The 16,808-nt window shown below is 35.2% G+C and overlaps 1 protein-coding gene across 2 annotated transcripts in view; it reads left to right on the forward strand.

Moving 5' to 3' along the window:
* Positions 1 to 9,126, forward strand: part of LOC117924631 (WD repeat-containing protein 11) — a 32,183-nt gene extending 23,057 nt beyond the window's left edge. For both annotated transcript variants that reach the window (XM_034843315.1, XM_034843316.1), the window contains exons 16-20: positions 3,620 to 3,764; positions 3,861 to 3,953; positions 7,602 to 7,675; positions 8,162 to 8,215; positions 8,305 to 9,126. In XM_034843315.1, coding sequence (XP_034699206.1) covers positions 3,620 to 3,764; positions 3,861 to 3,953; positions 7,602 to 7,675; positions 8,162 to 8,215; positions 8,305 to 8,605 — 667 coding nt within the window. In that variant the 3' untranslated portion in view covers positions 8,606 to 9,126. The remainder of the gene's footprint in view (positions 1 to 3,619; positions 3,765 to 3,860; positions 3,954 to 7,601; positions 7,676 to 8,161; positions 8,216 to 8,304) is intronic.
* The last annotated feature ends 7,682 nt before the right edge of the window (positions 9,127 to 16,808 follow it).

Below are 16,808 nucleotides of genomic sequence, written 5' to 3' on the forward strand. Positions count from 1 at the left end.
ACCTCTTCCCCATTTCTACTTGCAACCTTCCGGAGGTCTTCTTTTCCTTTTTGTTCTCCTTCTTGTCGAAACTAGCGATCAATTTCTGTAAGACCTCCGCCATAGCTAACCATCCCCCCCTTTCCCCTTTGCCTTTCGAGATACAAATACTATATCTCTTCTCCTCCGAGTCGACGACCCCTAACTAGAGAAAACAGCTCGCCCTGTTGGCTTTGCGCACCATAGAGTAACTTCTCCCCTTTTCCTTCCAACCCTTCTCCCATTTATCTTCATTCCCATTCTTAACGCACTGATCCAGACCCTCCAGAAAGAGCCTAACACTTGTCGGCCCTAGTCGGACCCATGACGAAACCCCTCTCTTGCTTTCCACAATGAAAACCAGGGTTTTGCCTCTTCTCTCCTCCACTTTGACTTCAAAAACCTTCGACTCCACCCCAAAGCTACTCTCCTGCAGTTTTCTCCGCCTCCCCGATTGGCTTTCTCCCTCATCGCCATCGCCCTCACTCTCTCGCTTGCTCTCTCGCTCCTTCTATTACCCCATTCTTTTGTGGGGTGTATGAATAGGATGTTTGGTGAACAACTCCATTCTTTGTGTAGACATTTGAAATAGAAGCATTAGAAAACTCCAAAACATTGTTAGAACGAAGTATTGTAATAGATAAATCGAATTGATTCTTATTTCATTGAGAAAAGATTGGAATACAAAAGGGTTATGTTTCACGGGTTCAGGTACAAGCATCGGGTGCATGTATGTGTCTAGGTGTTGGATCCTTTGCATTCTAAAATCTGGATTCAGAGATTCAGCTAAGAATGATCTCAACTATAGGTGTGGGTACTTGGATACAACATCAAGCAAAAATAAATTAACACAAAATATGAACATAGTAAGATAAGTATTAGTCATTATAATATTACATGGTTAATTGTAATTGAGGAATATATTTATTATATCTTTTCTATTTTAATAAGATGCAAAGCTTATTTTACTTTTGAAAAACCGTTGTCCAATAAGGTAATACCTAGAGGGGGGTGACTGTGTATATCTAAAAAGATTATAATTTAAGAATTGAATTATTAACCCAAATTAATTCCAAGATGATATCAAAGATAAACTAAACAAAATAACTAAAATCAAACAAATAAGCAAGGGACATAGGAAATTTTTACGTGGAAAACCCTCATACTATCTATGGGAATAAAAAACCACGGGATCTAAGACCTATATAAAATCCACTATTTCAGATCAAGTCACATATAATTACCTGGTTGCTTACCCCTAAGACTTACTCTCCGGAACCTACAACTTGATCCATGTCTGTGATGTAGCAATCTCCAATTGCTCTAGTGAATTCTCCTCAACCTTGTTGAAGGGATACAAGTCTTCTAACGACCCAAGATTTAAACTTTGAAGTCTTAGGAGATCGAATATCCTGAATTTTCCAAATACAATATTCGTGAATTTTCAAAAAATATTTTTCCATATTCTAGTAGATTCAAGACGAGCGCTCGAGTGCACTTACCCACCCCTCGAGTGCCTCGGACGCTTGAGTGTTGAATAAGCGCTTGAATGGTTTCAATGCTTGAGCGTTGCTTCCATCGCTTGAGCATCCTTGTTTTTCCAAAACATTAATTTAAGTATTTTAAAGCACAAAAAAATATCGATCCATATTTACCCTTTGAGCACCTAACTTACCACTAACCAAAACTTTTTAGGCTTATTTGTGACTATCCGATTGAGCCAACAACAACCTTGGATCTTCATTGAAGAGTAAATCACTATCTTTGATGTTACTACTATTTGTCTTTTAGTTTAATAAGTTGCTGAGAAAAATATTTAAGACAATATTATACCAACAAATTTTGATTTGTTTAAAATTTTAAAATTTTATCTTGGTTTTGTAATTTTAATAGATTAGATATTGACAAAATATGATTCATATTTAATTTCTTATCAAAAAATTGAATTTTATATTAATTATTATAATTCATCTCTAGATTTTTTAAGGTATTAATTTTGATATTTATTCAATTAGTTATTATATTTATCATTAAATTTTATTTAATATTACTTATTATATTTATCTTTAAATTTTATATAAAATTAATTATTTTATTTTATTATAACTTAATATTTAAAAAAAAAATTAAGAAATAAATAAAACAATTTAGTTACAAGAGTTAGAAATTAATTTAAAAATTATTTATTATTTATTATAATTTATTTATAGTATTATTTAAAAAAAATTAAGAAAGAGATAAAGAGAGAAATAAATTTATCAATTTTAAAAAAATTAAGGTTATGTTTGGTTACGAGAAAGTGTTAAAGAAAGAAAGAAAAATGATAAGGAAAATTATTTTATCATGTTTGGTTGTGCTGTGGAAAATATCAAAGAAAATAAAATATAATTAAAATTAGTTAGAAACTTATTCATTTTCAAATTATTTAATTTTTTATAGAAGAGTTAAAATAAGTTAAATAAGTTTGAAGTAGCATATAAAAATAATTTATTAATTTTAAATCTATTTTTTTTTTTTATTTTTTCACTTTTCTTTCCTTTTACTTTTCCTCTCTATTTTCTTTCTTTTGCATTTTCCCTCAAATTTTCCGAGAACCAAACATAGCCTAAAGAAAGAGATAGTACAATTAATAGTCATATCATATGCAATATATCCATATCAGTCATAGATCTCACACCCGCACCATGTCGACATGGATATTTTGGTTGAGATTAAAGTGTCCATGTATCACCAGCAAAAGGGACTTTTGACTGCTCTTTTAACAAGTATAACCAAGTAGCTCTTGAGCTCTCATTAAGAAAACACAAAATATTTGAACCCATTGACATTAGGAATTTTACAAAGTCCCCACAAATCAAATGAACTAACAAAAACAACTCAGGACTAACTTTATTGACTTGACGGGCAAACGAAGATCAATGGTATTTCCTTAGTTGATATGACTCACAATCAAAGGATAGACTTGAAGTAACTAGAAACCCTAAAATCTAGAGGTCTTGGAGGAGGGTGCTAAATATGAAATGCCCCTGTGTTGGAGAGACAGACGAAGAGAGTGCGTATTGAGTAGACAGTATAGAAGCTGATAGAAGATATACTTCATTCCTTTCATGCCCTCCAATTATCTTTATGGTGCAAAGATCCCAAAATACACAAGAAGGAAAAAAGGCGATTGAACAGTCCTTTTTATGAGTTGCCTGGCAAATAAAAGATTAATAAGAAAATTCAGAAGATATAAAATTAATGAAAGAGGCGAAGTAGTAAACACTTCCTTCACCTGAGACTTGACTTTTAGAACCATCAGAAAAGATAACCGAGGATTGTTTAGAAGGAGAAAAGTGACTAAGGAAGATACCATTAGGGTTCCAGGTTTTAGGAGAAAGTATGGTTCTTTATTAACTTACATGAAAAGTAAGGAAGATACCGTTAGGGTTCCTTGCTTGCATCCATTCAAAATCCATTGTTTATTATGAGTGTCCATCATAAAGGGACTTAATTATGTCATAGTGGCTCTTGCATCTTGTGGGTAGGCTTCACCGTCTGTTGACATTGTTATTAGTTGCTACATTCACTCTTCTAGTAACTTTTTATCCTTGATAATCAGGCTTGTGTCAGTTGGGAATTTAGAAACTGCTGTTAGTATACTGCTTTCCACTCCTCCAGAGAGCCCTTACTTCTCTACAAATGCACTGCGTGCAGTTGCTCTTTCCTCTGCTGTGTCAAGGTCACTGCTTGAGCTTGCAGTTAAGGTGAGTGTTCATTTCAGACTGCTCATATTATGATTGAAATTAAAGTGGTTCACCTTTCCATGTAATTTGCCTACTTACTACTGTGTGAATATATAGGTTGTTGCTGCCAATATGGTCAGGATTGACAAGTCATTGTCAGGGACTCATCTTCTCTGTGCTGTTGGAAGGTATCAAGAAGCTTGTTCTCAGGTTAGGCACTATACTGAAACAAAATTTTCCAGTACATCTTTCCTACTTTTAAAATCGTTGATCAAAGTTGAGTCCTTGTTTGAAACTCAGATGATGATGACATTTAGTCATTTTGGTTTTTGGTCTGTTTGATTTTATGTGCTACCTTTGCTGGCTGGCCTGATGAACTGCTGTCCATATGATTCAGCTTTCTGTAATTACTTGCATAGCTGAATTTTACAAGTATATTCTTTTTGATGAATAAATAGCAATATACAAGTATATTCTTAAACTTCATAGAATGTGTAAATCATTATGAGGCCTTCTTTCCTATTTCTTCATTGCCTTATTCACTGATTAGAGTGTTGTTGTCATGAGATATGACATGACTGGATACGACATTTCCTTATCAAGAGAATTTTGGTTCTTTCTGGTTCTATTACAATTCAGAATTTTAGAGACATAAAATAAAAGAGGCAAAATTATATGTAAAGGAACAACAAGCATGGGGCATAAGCACTTATAGTTCAAAAGCTAACATAAGAAAACCTGGCATATGTTTGCCTGGATTTCACTAAGTTAATGATTTCATGACGCAAGGGAGCCAAGGCAGTCCTGATGTTCAATTACAGAATCATAAAACCAAGTATGAGTTTGCCTGAACATTTAGGATAATTGTTAAGGGACCCACCAATCACAAGAATAGTTGACTAATCCTCCAGTAAACTAATGAAATGTAGATGTTATGGTATGTTTTTTGTTACTTAGATTCTGATTTGTTTATTAGATGTTCTAGTCCAAAAACTGGACCTTGTCAGATAAATTTACAACTGCTTAAATGCGTCAATCTTGGAGTCCCTACAGGGTATAGTGACACAATTAGAATCCGGCAATTATTTAGTGCCCATGTGATTCAAAATGTTGGATTTAATCTGAATATTCAGGGAAAAACCTAAATGAACTTTGGAGGTGGGATGGGCAATGGATATCAAGGAGAAGAAAATGTCATGCTAAAATTATTTTGAGCAACTTGAGAAGATGAACTGTTGTTTGTGCTCCTCTTTTTCATTAGTAGTACTTCCCCTTCCACATATTTGTGATTTCCTTGCTGCTTATGCTAGGAGCATGGATGAAAATGTTGGGAAATTTCACCGAAATATTGGTGAAATTTCGGATATTGGGAGTGGTCGATATGAAATCAGCCACTGATTATTGGTTAGGTAAAAAATTGCTGAAAAAACGGCAAAATTGTCAATATAACGGCGATATTTCAGCATTTTCTGATTTTTTGCTGGTTTTTTTGCACTCCTCATGCCTTCTTGCTTGGTCAACTCGGTCAAAGCACACTCTAGCCACACTCCACTCCTCTTGCCTACTTGGTCAACTTGGTCAAAGCACAAAAATGATAACTTTACATGGGAAAGGGATTCAAACCCATGTTAAAAGGTTCAAATTGAACCCTTGGCAACCACTAAGCCAACTCTGCTCTTCGTTGTATATGGACAAATATTACTATATTAAATAGATTATAGTTTTAATATTAAAAGAATATTTTAATAAATAAATTAATTCTAATTATTTTATTTTAAATTTTGTTTAATTGATTGCCAAAAATAGAATACCACCATTATAATTTTTTTGACAAGTGCTTTTTTTTTTTTTATATATGATAATTAAATATAAAGAATATAAATATTAAAAAGAAAATCATACATGTATCATAATTTATTTTACATCATTAAATACATTTGAATTAAATAAATTATAGTTTTAATATTAAATATATTTTCAAGTTAGACATTATTATCAATGCCATAAATTTATGCATGACATGTTTGTACTTATAATTAGTATTGTTGAAGGGATTCCTTTGTCTAACAATGCAATGGAACCACAATGATATTCATTTTAGTACTAAAGGATTATTGTCATGTAATATGTATAAATTATTCTCATTGAATGAAATCAAATATTTCTTATCTTAATTCTAAGCGTGCACTTCCAAAATACATATTTTGTATCCTTAAAATCCAAATATCGATATATTTGTGTTTATCGATATTTTTATCCTTAACCATACCTATTATTAATCACACTTACAAAATAACCTTAACATGTGTATTCTTGCTTATTTTATCATTTTTTAAAGTTTTTCCAACTATTTCTATGAATTTTGAACAATTTCCTCCCCACCAATATTTTACTAATATTTCTGATATCTATAAAATCCAAGTATTGATATATCCGTGTTTATTGATATTTTCATCCTTGGCTGGGAGCATGGGAAGCTGAAAGTGCCTGCAAATAAATTGGGAATTACTCACAATATTTTGAGTACTCTTTTTTTTCCAAAGAATTTGGGAGTTGTTGAATCATATGCAATAAATTTGGGTTTTGTACACTCGTGAAAAAATTTAGTGGAATTCAAAAAATAAGGTAATAATTTGAAAATTTTGCATACATGAAGTTTGTTATTCCTGGCAAAATGTCTTTGCTAGCATGTTGAAGCAAGTGCATCGAAATCCTCAGCTGTTGTGCTACAATTCAGGAAACCAGTGAGGATGTCAATCTCTGATCCACTCAGCCTGCTATGTATGAAACCCTCTTGGTAAGATGCATAAGATTGTTAGGAAAAAGCAATTGTGTGGAGGATGATACCAATTTCTTATATTATCTTAGAGGCAGAAGTATGCGGCCAATCCCCACTTTTTCAGAGATATGGGGGTTGCATAGATTAAAAATCCTCTGCTTTTATGAAAGGAGGGATGAAATAGGAAGGCAGCGGAAAAGAAATGCAACTTGTATTTTACCCTCCTTTGTTGTATACACTTGTGTTCTTAATCAACTGCCATGTTATGTTCTGTTTTTTAATTGCACTCTTATCAAGTGATGGCCAACCATCATGATGGCCAGTTGTGCATTAAGTGCTACTAGAACTTTAAAGGATATAGCTTTAATGGTCATATTTTGGTGCTTAGTTTAAGACCTGTAATGCAAATCATCCCAACTCTCAGTCAATTTCTAGTTTTTGTTTCAGATATTAAGAAAAAGCAAGAGAAATGGAATCCTTGTGACTATTGGTTTAACACTTAAATGACTTACAGGAATTTGTTAATTCCAACTAAAGTTGCATTCTCAAGTATAGCTCATGTTTTCAGTAGTTTCATTTGATCCAAGTATCATGATATATTGCTAGAACAGAGTTCCTGTCACCGAGGTTGTTTTGGTACAGGGTAAGGAAGTGGATGTTTCGACAATTTAAACTTACTGAAAATGATAAGACATAGTGTTATTTGTCAATAAAATACATATAATAAATATGCAAATGTTAATAACAAATTTTCCATGGAGCTCATGCCATTAAGACACCAAGGAGTATTGATAAGATAAAGGTGTCAGTAATGGGATTGTGGTATATTATATATATATACACACACCAAGCATGCTGTCAGAAAATGGGAAAAGAGTGCAGAGTGCAGAGTGCCTCCTGAAGGCTTCATGTGATTAAGGATGCTCAATTGATTAAATTGAGGATTTTCTATGGCCTTGATTTCTTAGGTTTAGAAGGAAGTGGTACTCTCTCCGATGATACATAAACATGAAAAAGCAGTCAACAGACAAGGCTTTGTAATTCTTACTCAGCTAATTGCTATCTTATTTCCTATGCAGCTACAAGATGCCGGATGCTGGACAGATGCTGCAACTTTAGCTGCTACACATTTAAAGGGATCTGATTATGCAAGGTTTGTTTCTGTTCTTTATGATTGAACACTTGCAAGACTTTCTGTCTGCATCTTGCAAATCTTATGTTATAAGATATTTCCTTCATGGTACTCTGCTGCAGTCCCCTTATAGAACTTTTATTAGTGGAAAAATTTTATTTATTTTCTTTTTTGTTCCACGTTGTCATCTATATCTAAAGTGAATTTCACAATTGCATCTGATTTTGTTGAGTGCTGTTCATGGTTTTGGGTCAATTTTTTTATTATTTTATTTTATTTTTCAGCACTTCCAAGTATTCTTAGCTAAAATTAAACATTTAAAATGTTCCAGATGCCTTTGGTACTTTTGGAGGCAAGTGCAATTAGAATTTGGGATTTAAAATCTATTTTATCTCATTGCATGCATGAAGTGTTGGGCAAAGCTGTTTGAAAGTGCTGTACCCTGATTGGCAGAAATTTTATGACCTTTGTCTTGAAACCTTGATGTTGAAAGTTCTGATCCTGTAGGGTGTTGCAAAGATGGGCGGACCATGTCCTTCACACTGAACACAACATCTGGAGGTACTGTTAGCGTTCAGTTTTCTCCTTACACAATTTCTTTAATTTGCCCTTGTTGTATCCGATGCCTAATTATGGGGGGGCCAATGCAGGGCTCTGATTTTGTACGTTGCAGCTGGTGCATTGCAAGAGGCATTGGCTGCACTTCGCGAGGCAAAGCTACCAGATACAGCTGCCATGTTCATAGTTGCATGCCGTGAAATCCATGCAGAAATCATCTCCAATCTGGGAGATTCAGATGATGAATCGAAGTCTTCAACCAAGGCTCAGCAGCTTAACTTGCCTGGTTTGGACCCAGAGAACGAAGATGTGATTGCAGTTGGTGAATTTTATGAGCAGTACCAAAGAAAACTAGTGCATTTGTGCATGGACTCACAGCCATCCTTTGACTGAGCAACATGGCTTTGTCAGATGCTGAGACATCTCTGTTTTTGCATGGAAAACTGGTCAATTTATTATCCGAGACCAACCATCCATGGCAATCCGAAGAGAGGCTGTTTATGATTCAAAGCTCTTTTTCCGGACGCAGAGGTAGAAATTGTTGTGATACTAATACTTGGGAGAATTGGAATGTAGGATGCATTTGAGCAAGTTGTGGAGAGGAGTATCTGTGTTGGTCACAGCAACTCTTGGAAATTCTGAATCTGCTGTGTTGTATCCATTTTTGAAAGAACGATTCCTGCAAAGTTTGTTTTTGAAAACGTGAAGTGCGACTGCAAGGCTGTTAATGTTGTATGGTGGCTCAAAAATTTTGTGTTTCATTCATATGGAAGAAATGTTGTCAACACTATGATTGTAATTTTATTTTCAAAATATTCAAATTGCATTCTTTTGAAGGAGATAGGATATGGCATATTTCTATGTGTATAACTTCAAAATTTGAGCATATTATATAGCACATGATCGGGAATAAATATCTTATTCATTTTCATATCTGGATAACTTAAATGACAATAAGATTCGAAGTAAAAAATTATTCCAACCTTCATTTCATTTCTAATAGCAAGTATTCTTCTTAATTCGATTTATATGATATAAATTAAATGAAATTCAAGTTTTATTAAATAATTTTGTAATTATAATTAAATTTAAAAATAATTATTTTTAATAGAATATGAATACTAATTTTATAATAAAATCATAAATTATGTTTTTTTTTAATAAATGTTATAAAAACATGGATATTATTGACATCCTCAAATACAATTGATTTATTTTATTAAAAATAAATAATAATAATAATTTAAAATCAATAATTATTAATGCTATTTTATTTTAATTGAATTTAAAAATAAAAATTATTATTTTTAATTATAAATGAGTCAAGTTTTTCATTATGTGCATAATAGAGTATTCTAAAAAAAAAATTTATCTAATCTATCATTAATTTTTTTAAATTAATTTTTTCTTAAAAATTAGGAAATTCATTAAAGAATTTAAAGTGTTAATTATGTCTCACTTAATTATTCTTAATTTTTTTCTTATTTCTTTATGTTTTCCTTTTTATTTTTAAAAACTATTTTTATAGAATAACTTATAAATTTTTAAAAATAATTTTTTATTTTTAAAAATAAAACATCATTTTTAAATCATACAATCAAATAGACATTTATTAAATAGTTGAAAATAACTCTTAAAATATAAAATTATTTTAAGCTATATATTTTGAGATTTTTTTTAAAAAAAAATATTTTAAATTATGTGTTAAATCATTTCTCTTTCATTCTCATTTTATTATCATGGGAGAATTATGTTTGGGCCCAGCTGGGCCCAAAAATTAACAAATGGTCCATGTATCTATCAAAATTAACAGGAAGGCTATGAGATATTAACTGACCAATATGCCCTTCATTAGTTCCAAGTCAGCTGGATGTTGTCATGTCATTTTGACTGAAAAATCTCAAATAATAGCAAAAAGGGTCACCAGTCTCCTGCCCCTTTCTCTTCCTCCGTAAACACCATGGTCTCCTGCCCCTTTCTCTCCCTCCGTAAACACCATGGTCAACTATGAATGTCCCCCAATCGTGCAGCCGAGGATTGTGAGCAACTCAGAAACGCCTTCGCATGTATGTGATCATCATCATTCCCAAATCGAAATGAAGGTGGGTGTGATTAAATTTTCTGAGATTTTGATTTCATGTTGGTTCCTTTGATAATGTGGTGGATGTTTGTTTACAAGGTTTTAGGAAAGGCGTCCGTTTTGATCTGGTGTTGGGGTGTTCTTAAAAAAATTTGAACTTAATAACAACGTGTTTTAGGGTGCAGGGTGGGGTATAAATGAGGCTTTGATCATATCCATCTTGCCTCATACGAATGAAGCACAAGGTAAGTAAATGAAAGAAACTTCCAGTTAATCCGTTGAAAAAGATCTCCTTAAAATTGGCATTTCAGCTGTTTGAAAATTCCTCACTTTATAATCTGGTTGTTGGGTTTATATTCTAGAGAATGAATGGGTATGGTGCAGAAGGTGAGCTGTGGGGACTAGTTAGTGCACTTATGATGAATAGGAAACTAAATTGAGTTTCATTTTCGCCCTTTTCACTGAGCCATGACATTGGGAAGTGGTTAACCGGCCCATATGCACTCATTAAGGTGTACCTAGGTCGATTTCCTTCAAGTGTACAAGGAATTTACACTAAGTGTACAAGGCCAATGTACTAAATGTACAAGGGTGTACAAGGGCGTGTATCTTAAGGGTTTTCAAGTGATTTTGAAGAACTTACTCATTTACTTTTTCCAATCGTCGGGGACATTCCTCACACATATTGCTTGAATGGTGCCTCAATGCACACATTTTATTTGATGGCTACCATGTTAATTCATGCTATTAGCTCCCCTACTAATGATGCATATGAAGTGAAACAAGGCTTAACTTTTTCATCCTTTTCCCTTATCCATGAGAGTGGAAGCATTGTTTTCCCACCCATATGCACTTGGTTGGTCGTCCCTATTATGGATTTCTCCAACTGTACAAGGCATTTACACTAAGTGTACAAGGCATTTACACTAAGTGTACAAGGGTGTACAAGGCCACCTAACTTGAAGGATTTCAAACGATTTTTGCAAAATTCTTTGCTCATTTGTTTTTTCAAAGGGGGACATGCCTCGTACTCCCTCCTCATTTCCCTTCGCACACATTCATTGGAATGTCCCCCACACGTATGATGAATGGGAACCTAAATTGGGTTTCATTTTCCCCCTTTTCACTGACCCATGACATCGGCGAGTGGCTATCCCGCCCATTTACACTCATTCAGCTATAGCTATGTCGGATTTCTCCAACTGTACAAGGCATTTACACTAAGTGTACAAGGGTGTACAAGGCTACCTAACTTGAAGGATTTCAAACGATTTTCGAAAAATTCTTTGCTCATTTCTTTTTTCAAAGGGGGACATGCCTCGTACTCCCTCCTCATTTCCCTTCGCACACATTCATTAGAATGTCCCCCACACGTATGATGAATGGGAACCTAAATTGGGTTTCATTTTCCTCCTTTTCACTGACCCATGACATCGGCGAGTGGCTATCCCGCCCATTTACACTCATAGAGCTATAGCTATGTCGGATTTCTCCAACTGTACAAGGCATTTACACTAAGTGTACAAGGCATTTACACTAAGTGTACAAGGGTGTACAAGGCCAACTAACTTGAAGGATTTCAAACGATTTTCGCAAAATTCTTTGCTCATTTCTTTTTTCAAAGGGGGACATGCCTCGTACTCCCTCCTCATTTCCCTTCGCACACATTCATTGGAATGTCCCCCACACGTATGATGAATGGGAAACTAAATTGGGTTTCATTTTCCCCCTTTTCACTGACCCATGACATCGGCGAGTGGCTATCCCGCCCATTTACACTCATTCAGCTATAGCTATGTCAGATTTCTCCAACTGTACAAGGCATTTACACTAAGTGTACAAGGCATTTACACTAAGTGTACAAGGGTGTACAAGGCCACCTAACTTGAAGGATTTCAAACGATTTTCGCAAAATTCTTTGCTCATTTCTTTTTTCAATATTCTTTCAAACCTCCCTTCTTCCTATATTCATCCTCCTTACTTTGGATGTCACATAATGTTGCCTACCATGACAAACTAATTTCGAGTGACATAGTCTCTTCTAATTGTCTTGATTTATGTAAGTGTTGTATGTGTGTGCATGAAAAAGAGGAAGACAACATCCAAGTTCTGACATGATGTCATATTAATTTATTATGAGTCATTAATTCCTACTGTTTCAAGGCACCTTGGAGGATGCGAGACTGACTTTACGCTCTTTGTTTTGTTTGCTCTCAGATTGAATTTTTGGTTGCACGACCGAGAACTTTGATGAATTGATGGTTGCTACAGCTGAGGAAAGCGAATGTGGAGACTACAAGGAACAAAACTGAATTAACATGTTATGATCATACTTGTGTTAGGAGTTTTGAATTAAATATAAACAACAACAAAATATCAATTGATGTACATAATTCATAATGTTTTTCGATTTATTACCATTACTTAAGTCTTGACATAATGGACATGTTGATCTATTAGTTACTGTATTTATATTCTTGAAATGTTATCCGAATGCATTATATAACCATACTATAACTGGATATAATTGGAAGGACCCCTTCCATTTACGGTTCCATAATTGAAGTAACACGTAGCCTTTCTGTGAGGGCAGTGATAACTTTCGAATGGTGCCTTGTATTATCCCCTTCACTGGCCCTGTGTCAGCGCCTTCGGACATGGATCCAAGGCAAATCACAGTGAAAACGTAAAAAGCGATGTCATTTCAACGACCAATTACTAGTTCATTATTTAACCCCATATAATGCAAAACCACAGTCATACACTGTTGACTCTACAAGATGCAAGCACCTATTCCAGAGATAATGAGTTGGCCACGTCGACCGGTACACGACCGGTTCACGACCGGTATGCGACCGGGAAAGTGTAACCGGTCGACCGGTTAAATCTTTGTACGACCGGTCGAACACGCCCTCGCCTGTAACCGCATGGAGGTTTTACTTTAACTTCTTACAAAATGTTTTAGCACCCACATAAATTTTTTACACATACTTATTGTTTTGATTTTGGGAACAAATAGTTATTGTTTAGCACCCACATATTTTTTTTTTCCCCAATCTTAATTTTTTGATTTTGGAAACAAATAGTTAAAAAAAAATTGCCCTTGGGCCCCTTAAAATGAGAATCATTAAAAATAATAATAATACTAATAATAAAAAACAGCTTCTCTGACTATGCTTCATTCAACCATAAATGAATTCATTGAGTTTGCAACCAAACACTGATCACCCACTTCTCTGGAGAATTTAATATTCATTTTTTCCAATTTATATTTATTGAAATAACATTTTAAATATATAAAAATTTTATTATTACAATATATTTAAATTTCGACATTAAATTTAAATTTAATAAATTTTTTTATTTAGGTTAGTTTTAATTTAATTTTAAAGTTTAACAACAAAATCGCATTTGATAATTAAAATTTCAATCCAAAATTGATATCGTATTTGACAATTGAGACTTCAGTTAAAAATTTAAGCCACATTTAATGATTGAGGCTTTATTTTAAAATTATAGGCGTATTTGATAATTGATGCTTCACTTCAAAATTGAAGTTGCATTTGACAATTAAGGTTTCTGTATAAAAATGAAGTTCATATTTATCGATTACGGCTTTAATTTAAATTACAAAAATAATAATAATATCGTGGCTCCTTCGTGACAACAAAAATTTCATTTTGAATATAAATTTGAAAAAGTGGTTAACATTAACTTTTTTTCTTCAATAATAGGCTATTTTTCCCTTAAACTCCCCAAATGAACACAAACTGAGAATGAATCCATTATGATAAACTCATCAGAAATGAAGCATAGGACTGAATTTGCAAAGAAGAAGGATCTTAACCTGGCTGCTGCTTTATAGGTTCCATTTGGAGGAACTCCAATGAAATGAAAAATTCAGCGTTTCAACATTTTGTCAACAAGCCCAAAAGCTATGGCGGCCCGCTGAATGATGATATCTATCCAGGAAGAGCTCACCTCTTGACTATGCATCATGTTTGTAGCAATAATGAAGGAGGGATACAGATTCATATTAAACACTTGAGGAAGCAGGTTTATCCGTGATCATAAAGATGGCTCTGCTAGAGAGGGCAAATTTGTATATATATAGTTAGCTGAAATATAGAGGAAACATAGACATATATAGACATAAACATAGACATATATATATATAGTCAAGTGAAATATAGAGTAAACATAGACAACAGAAACAAAGATGGTAATGATTTGCATCTACGTATGCTAATCCTAAATAGCTCTCGCTGCTATCACGATTTAGGAGGGGGTGGTGGAAACACCGATCGGAGGTAAGCCATCATGTCCTCATGCTGACTGTCCTGGCGATCAAGCCTCTGGATGATATGCTCAAAGGTAGCCTGCTGCTGATCCATGCGATCCTCAATACTCTGAAATCTCTGCTGCATACACTGGAATTGGTCGGTGAAGCCTGTCTGATAATGATCCATGCGATCCTCCATAGAGTAGAATCGCATATCTTTCACAACTGCTAGCTCCTCAATCCGAGCGCCTAGTGAGCTGATCTGAGCAGATAAATCCTGCCAAGCCTGACTAGGGCCGTATGGAGCTTGATGAGGTGATGTATGCGCATGAGGTGGATCAGTGAATGATGGTTGCGTAGATGTTCCCGCTGTGTGCACTGGCTCAGACGTCATCCCCCCTGATACAGTCGCCCCCAACTGGCAACCCTCGGACTGCTGTGCATGGATATCAAACTCAGTCTGTGTATGCTCATAATCTCTCTCAGGGGCAACCCCACCCTCCATCTCCCCAATCTTCGCCTCCTCCTCAACGCCAGGATGTGGTACAGGTCGCTCCACTTTCCTAATCCATGATCCATCGGCCCCCTTCTCAAACTTCATACGGGCCAACGATTGCTCATCATATGTGTCATAACTACTTGGGGCCTCAAAGTCCTGCTCCTTGCTCAAATCAACCCCCGCATCCTTGAATACTCGTGTCAGAAAACGGCCATAAGGGAGAACGCGGGTGGAGCTATCGCAGCATGCAAGCATGTGCATGATCATCACATATCCAACGTCAATCCGTCTCCCCGTAATAATAGAATCAATGAGAAATGCCTCCAGATATGATACCTCATCCCGGTGGCCGCCTCGTGACAAGAGAATGTACAGGATCATGTGGTGAAGGATGCGACATCTGACTGTCAGGCTATGTGCCGATGGTTTGCCCATCCCCTGCGCATCAGGAAGGCCGCACATCCTCTGTATAGCCTCTCTAGGCTCGAAACCCGCCACAATCGGCCAAGCCTTTGACTCATATACCCTAAGTCCGACATGAGCGATGTCTAAAATGCGGCATATGCTCTCCGGGTCAAGCTTGATCTGCACACCTCTAACAGTTGAAACAATGGGCCCTCCATGTCCATATGTAACTCGTGAATAAAATGCCCTTACTAATGTGGGAAATATCGGCTCGGAAATACTCACTAATGGCGGCCACCCCATACGTGCGAATAGTCCCTGAAAGTCGAAATGCTGTAGTTGGGAGAAATTAATATTTCTCCCTGGAACAACCTTCCTGTGGGAAAACTTTTGCTTGTACCTTTGGTATTCCTCCATGGAAGTGAAAAGACCGGTGTCAAACCTTGCCTTGCGGCGAGTCTCCACCTCACCGGGCTGAGATGGCTCAGCAGGGCGCTTGCCCTGTGCCCTAGAGGCAGCGGTATCTCTCCTAGGCGGCATCAGAGAGTCAAACTGAAGGGGACGACGGTGGTAGACAAATAAACGAGCGGATCACATTGATAACAAACCTTAGCTAAGCGGATTGGCGCGCGGGAACAGGTGAGAAACCGCCTTTGACACGCGGTGAACAATGAGCCCTTCCAATACACACGGCCGACCTCCCAAAGATCATTCCACACCTTTCAAAACCCACTTCGAAGCCATGAAATAGCTGCAATGCCTTTCAAAGTAGGTTTCCCAAGCTGAATACGTAAAACCCTTGAAGCCTGAGATTGTCAAAATGTCGCGCGGGGGGTATTTGAAAAGACAACCCCACCAATCGATCTACCGGTCCACCCGCGGTTGACGCCCCCTGTAAGTAAGATGCCGAACAGTCACGCTGGCTTGGAAAGTGTGAGAGTTGCTTTGTCTCTTGGAATTCCGATACTCTAGAACAATGAAATGAAATTGAATTTAATTTTAATTTCTAATTGATTTATTTCCAATTTATAAATAAATACTTCATTTAATTTAAGAAAATTTCATATTGAGATATAAAGTTTTCTTAAATTGTTCGAATAGTTGAAGAATTACATTTCGTAAATTAAAATAAGATAAAATAAATAATTTCCGAAAAAATGTTTTATTTTATTTTATTCTTTTGGGATTGGCTTAATGTTTATTTTATATTTTTAATCTTATTATTGAATAAAATAATATTGATTTATTATTATATATAGATATACATGTTAAAAAATATAAGTATTTTAAACCACTAGTATAACAAAACCACCTATAAACTAAAGTATAA

Source organism: Vitis riparia, chromosome 11, assembly GCF_004353265.1.
Source record: "Vitis riparia cultivar Riparia Gloire de Montpellier isolate 1030 chromosome 11, EGFV_Vit.rip_1.0, whole genome shotgun sequence".
NCBI lineage: Eukaryota > Viridiplantae > Streptophyta > Magnoliopsida > Vitales > Vitaceae > Vitis > Vitis riparia.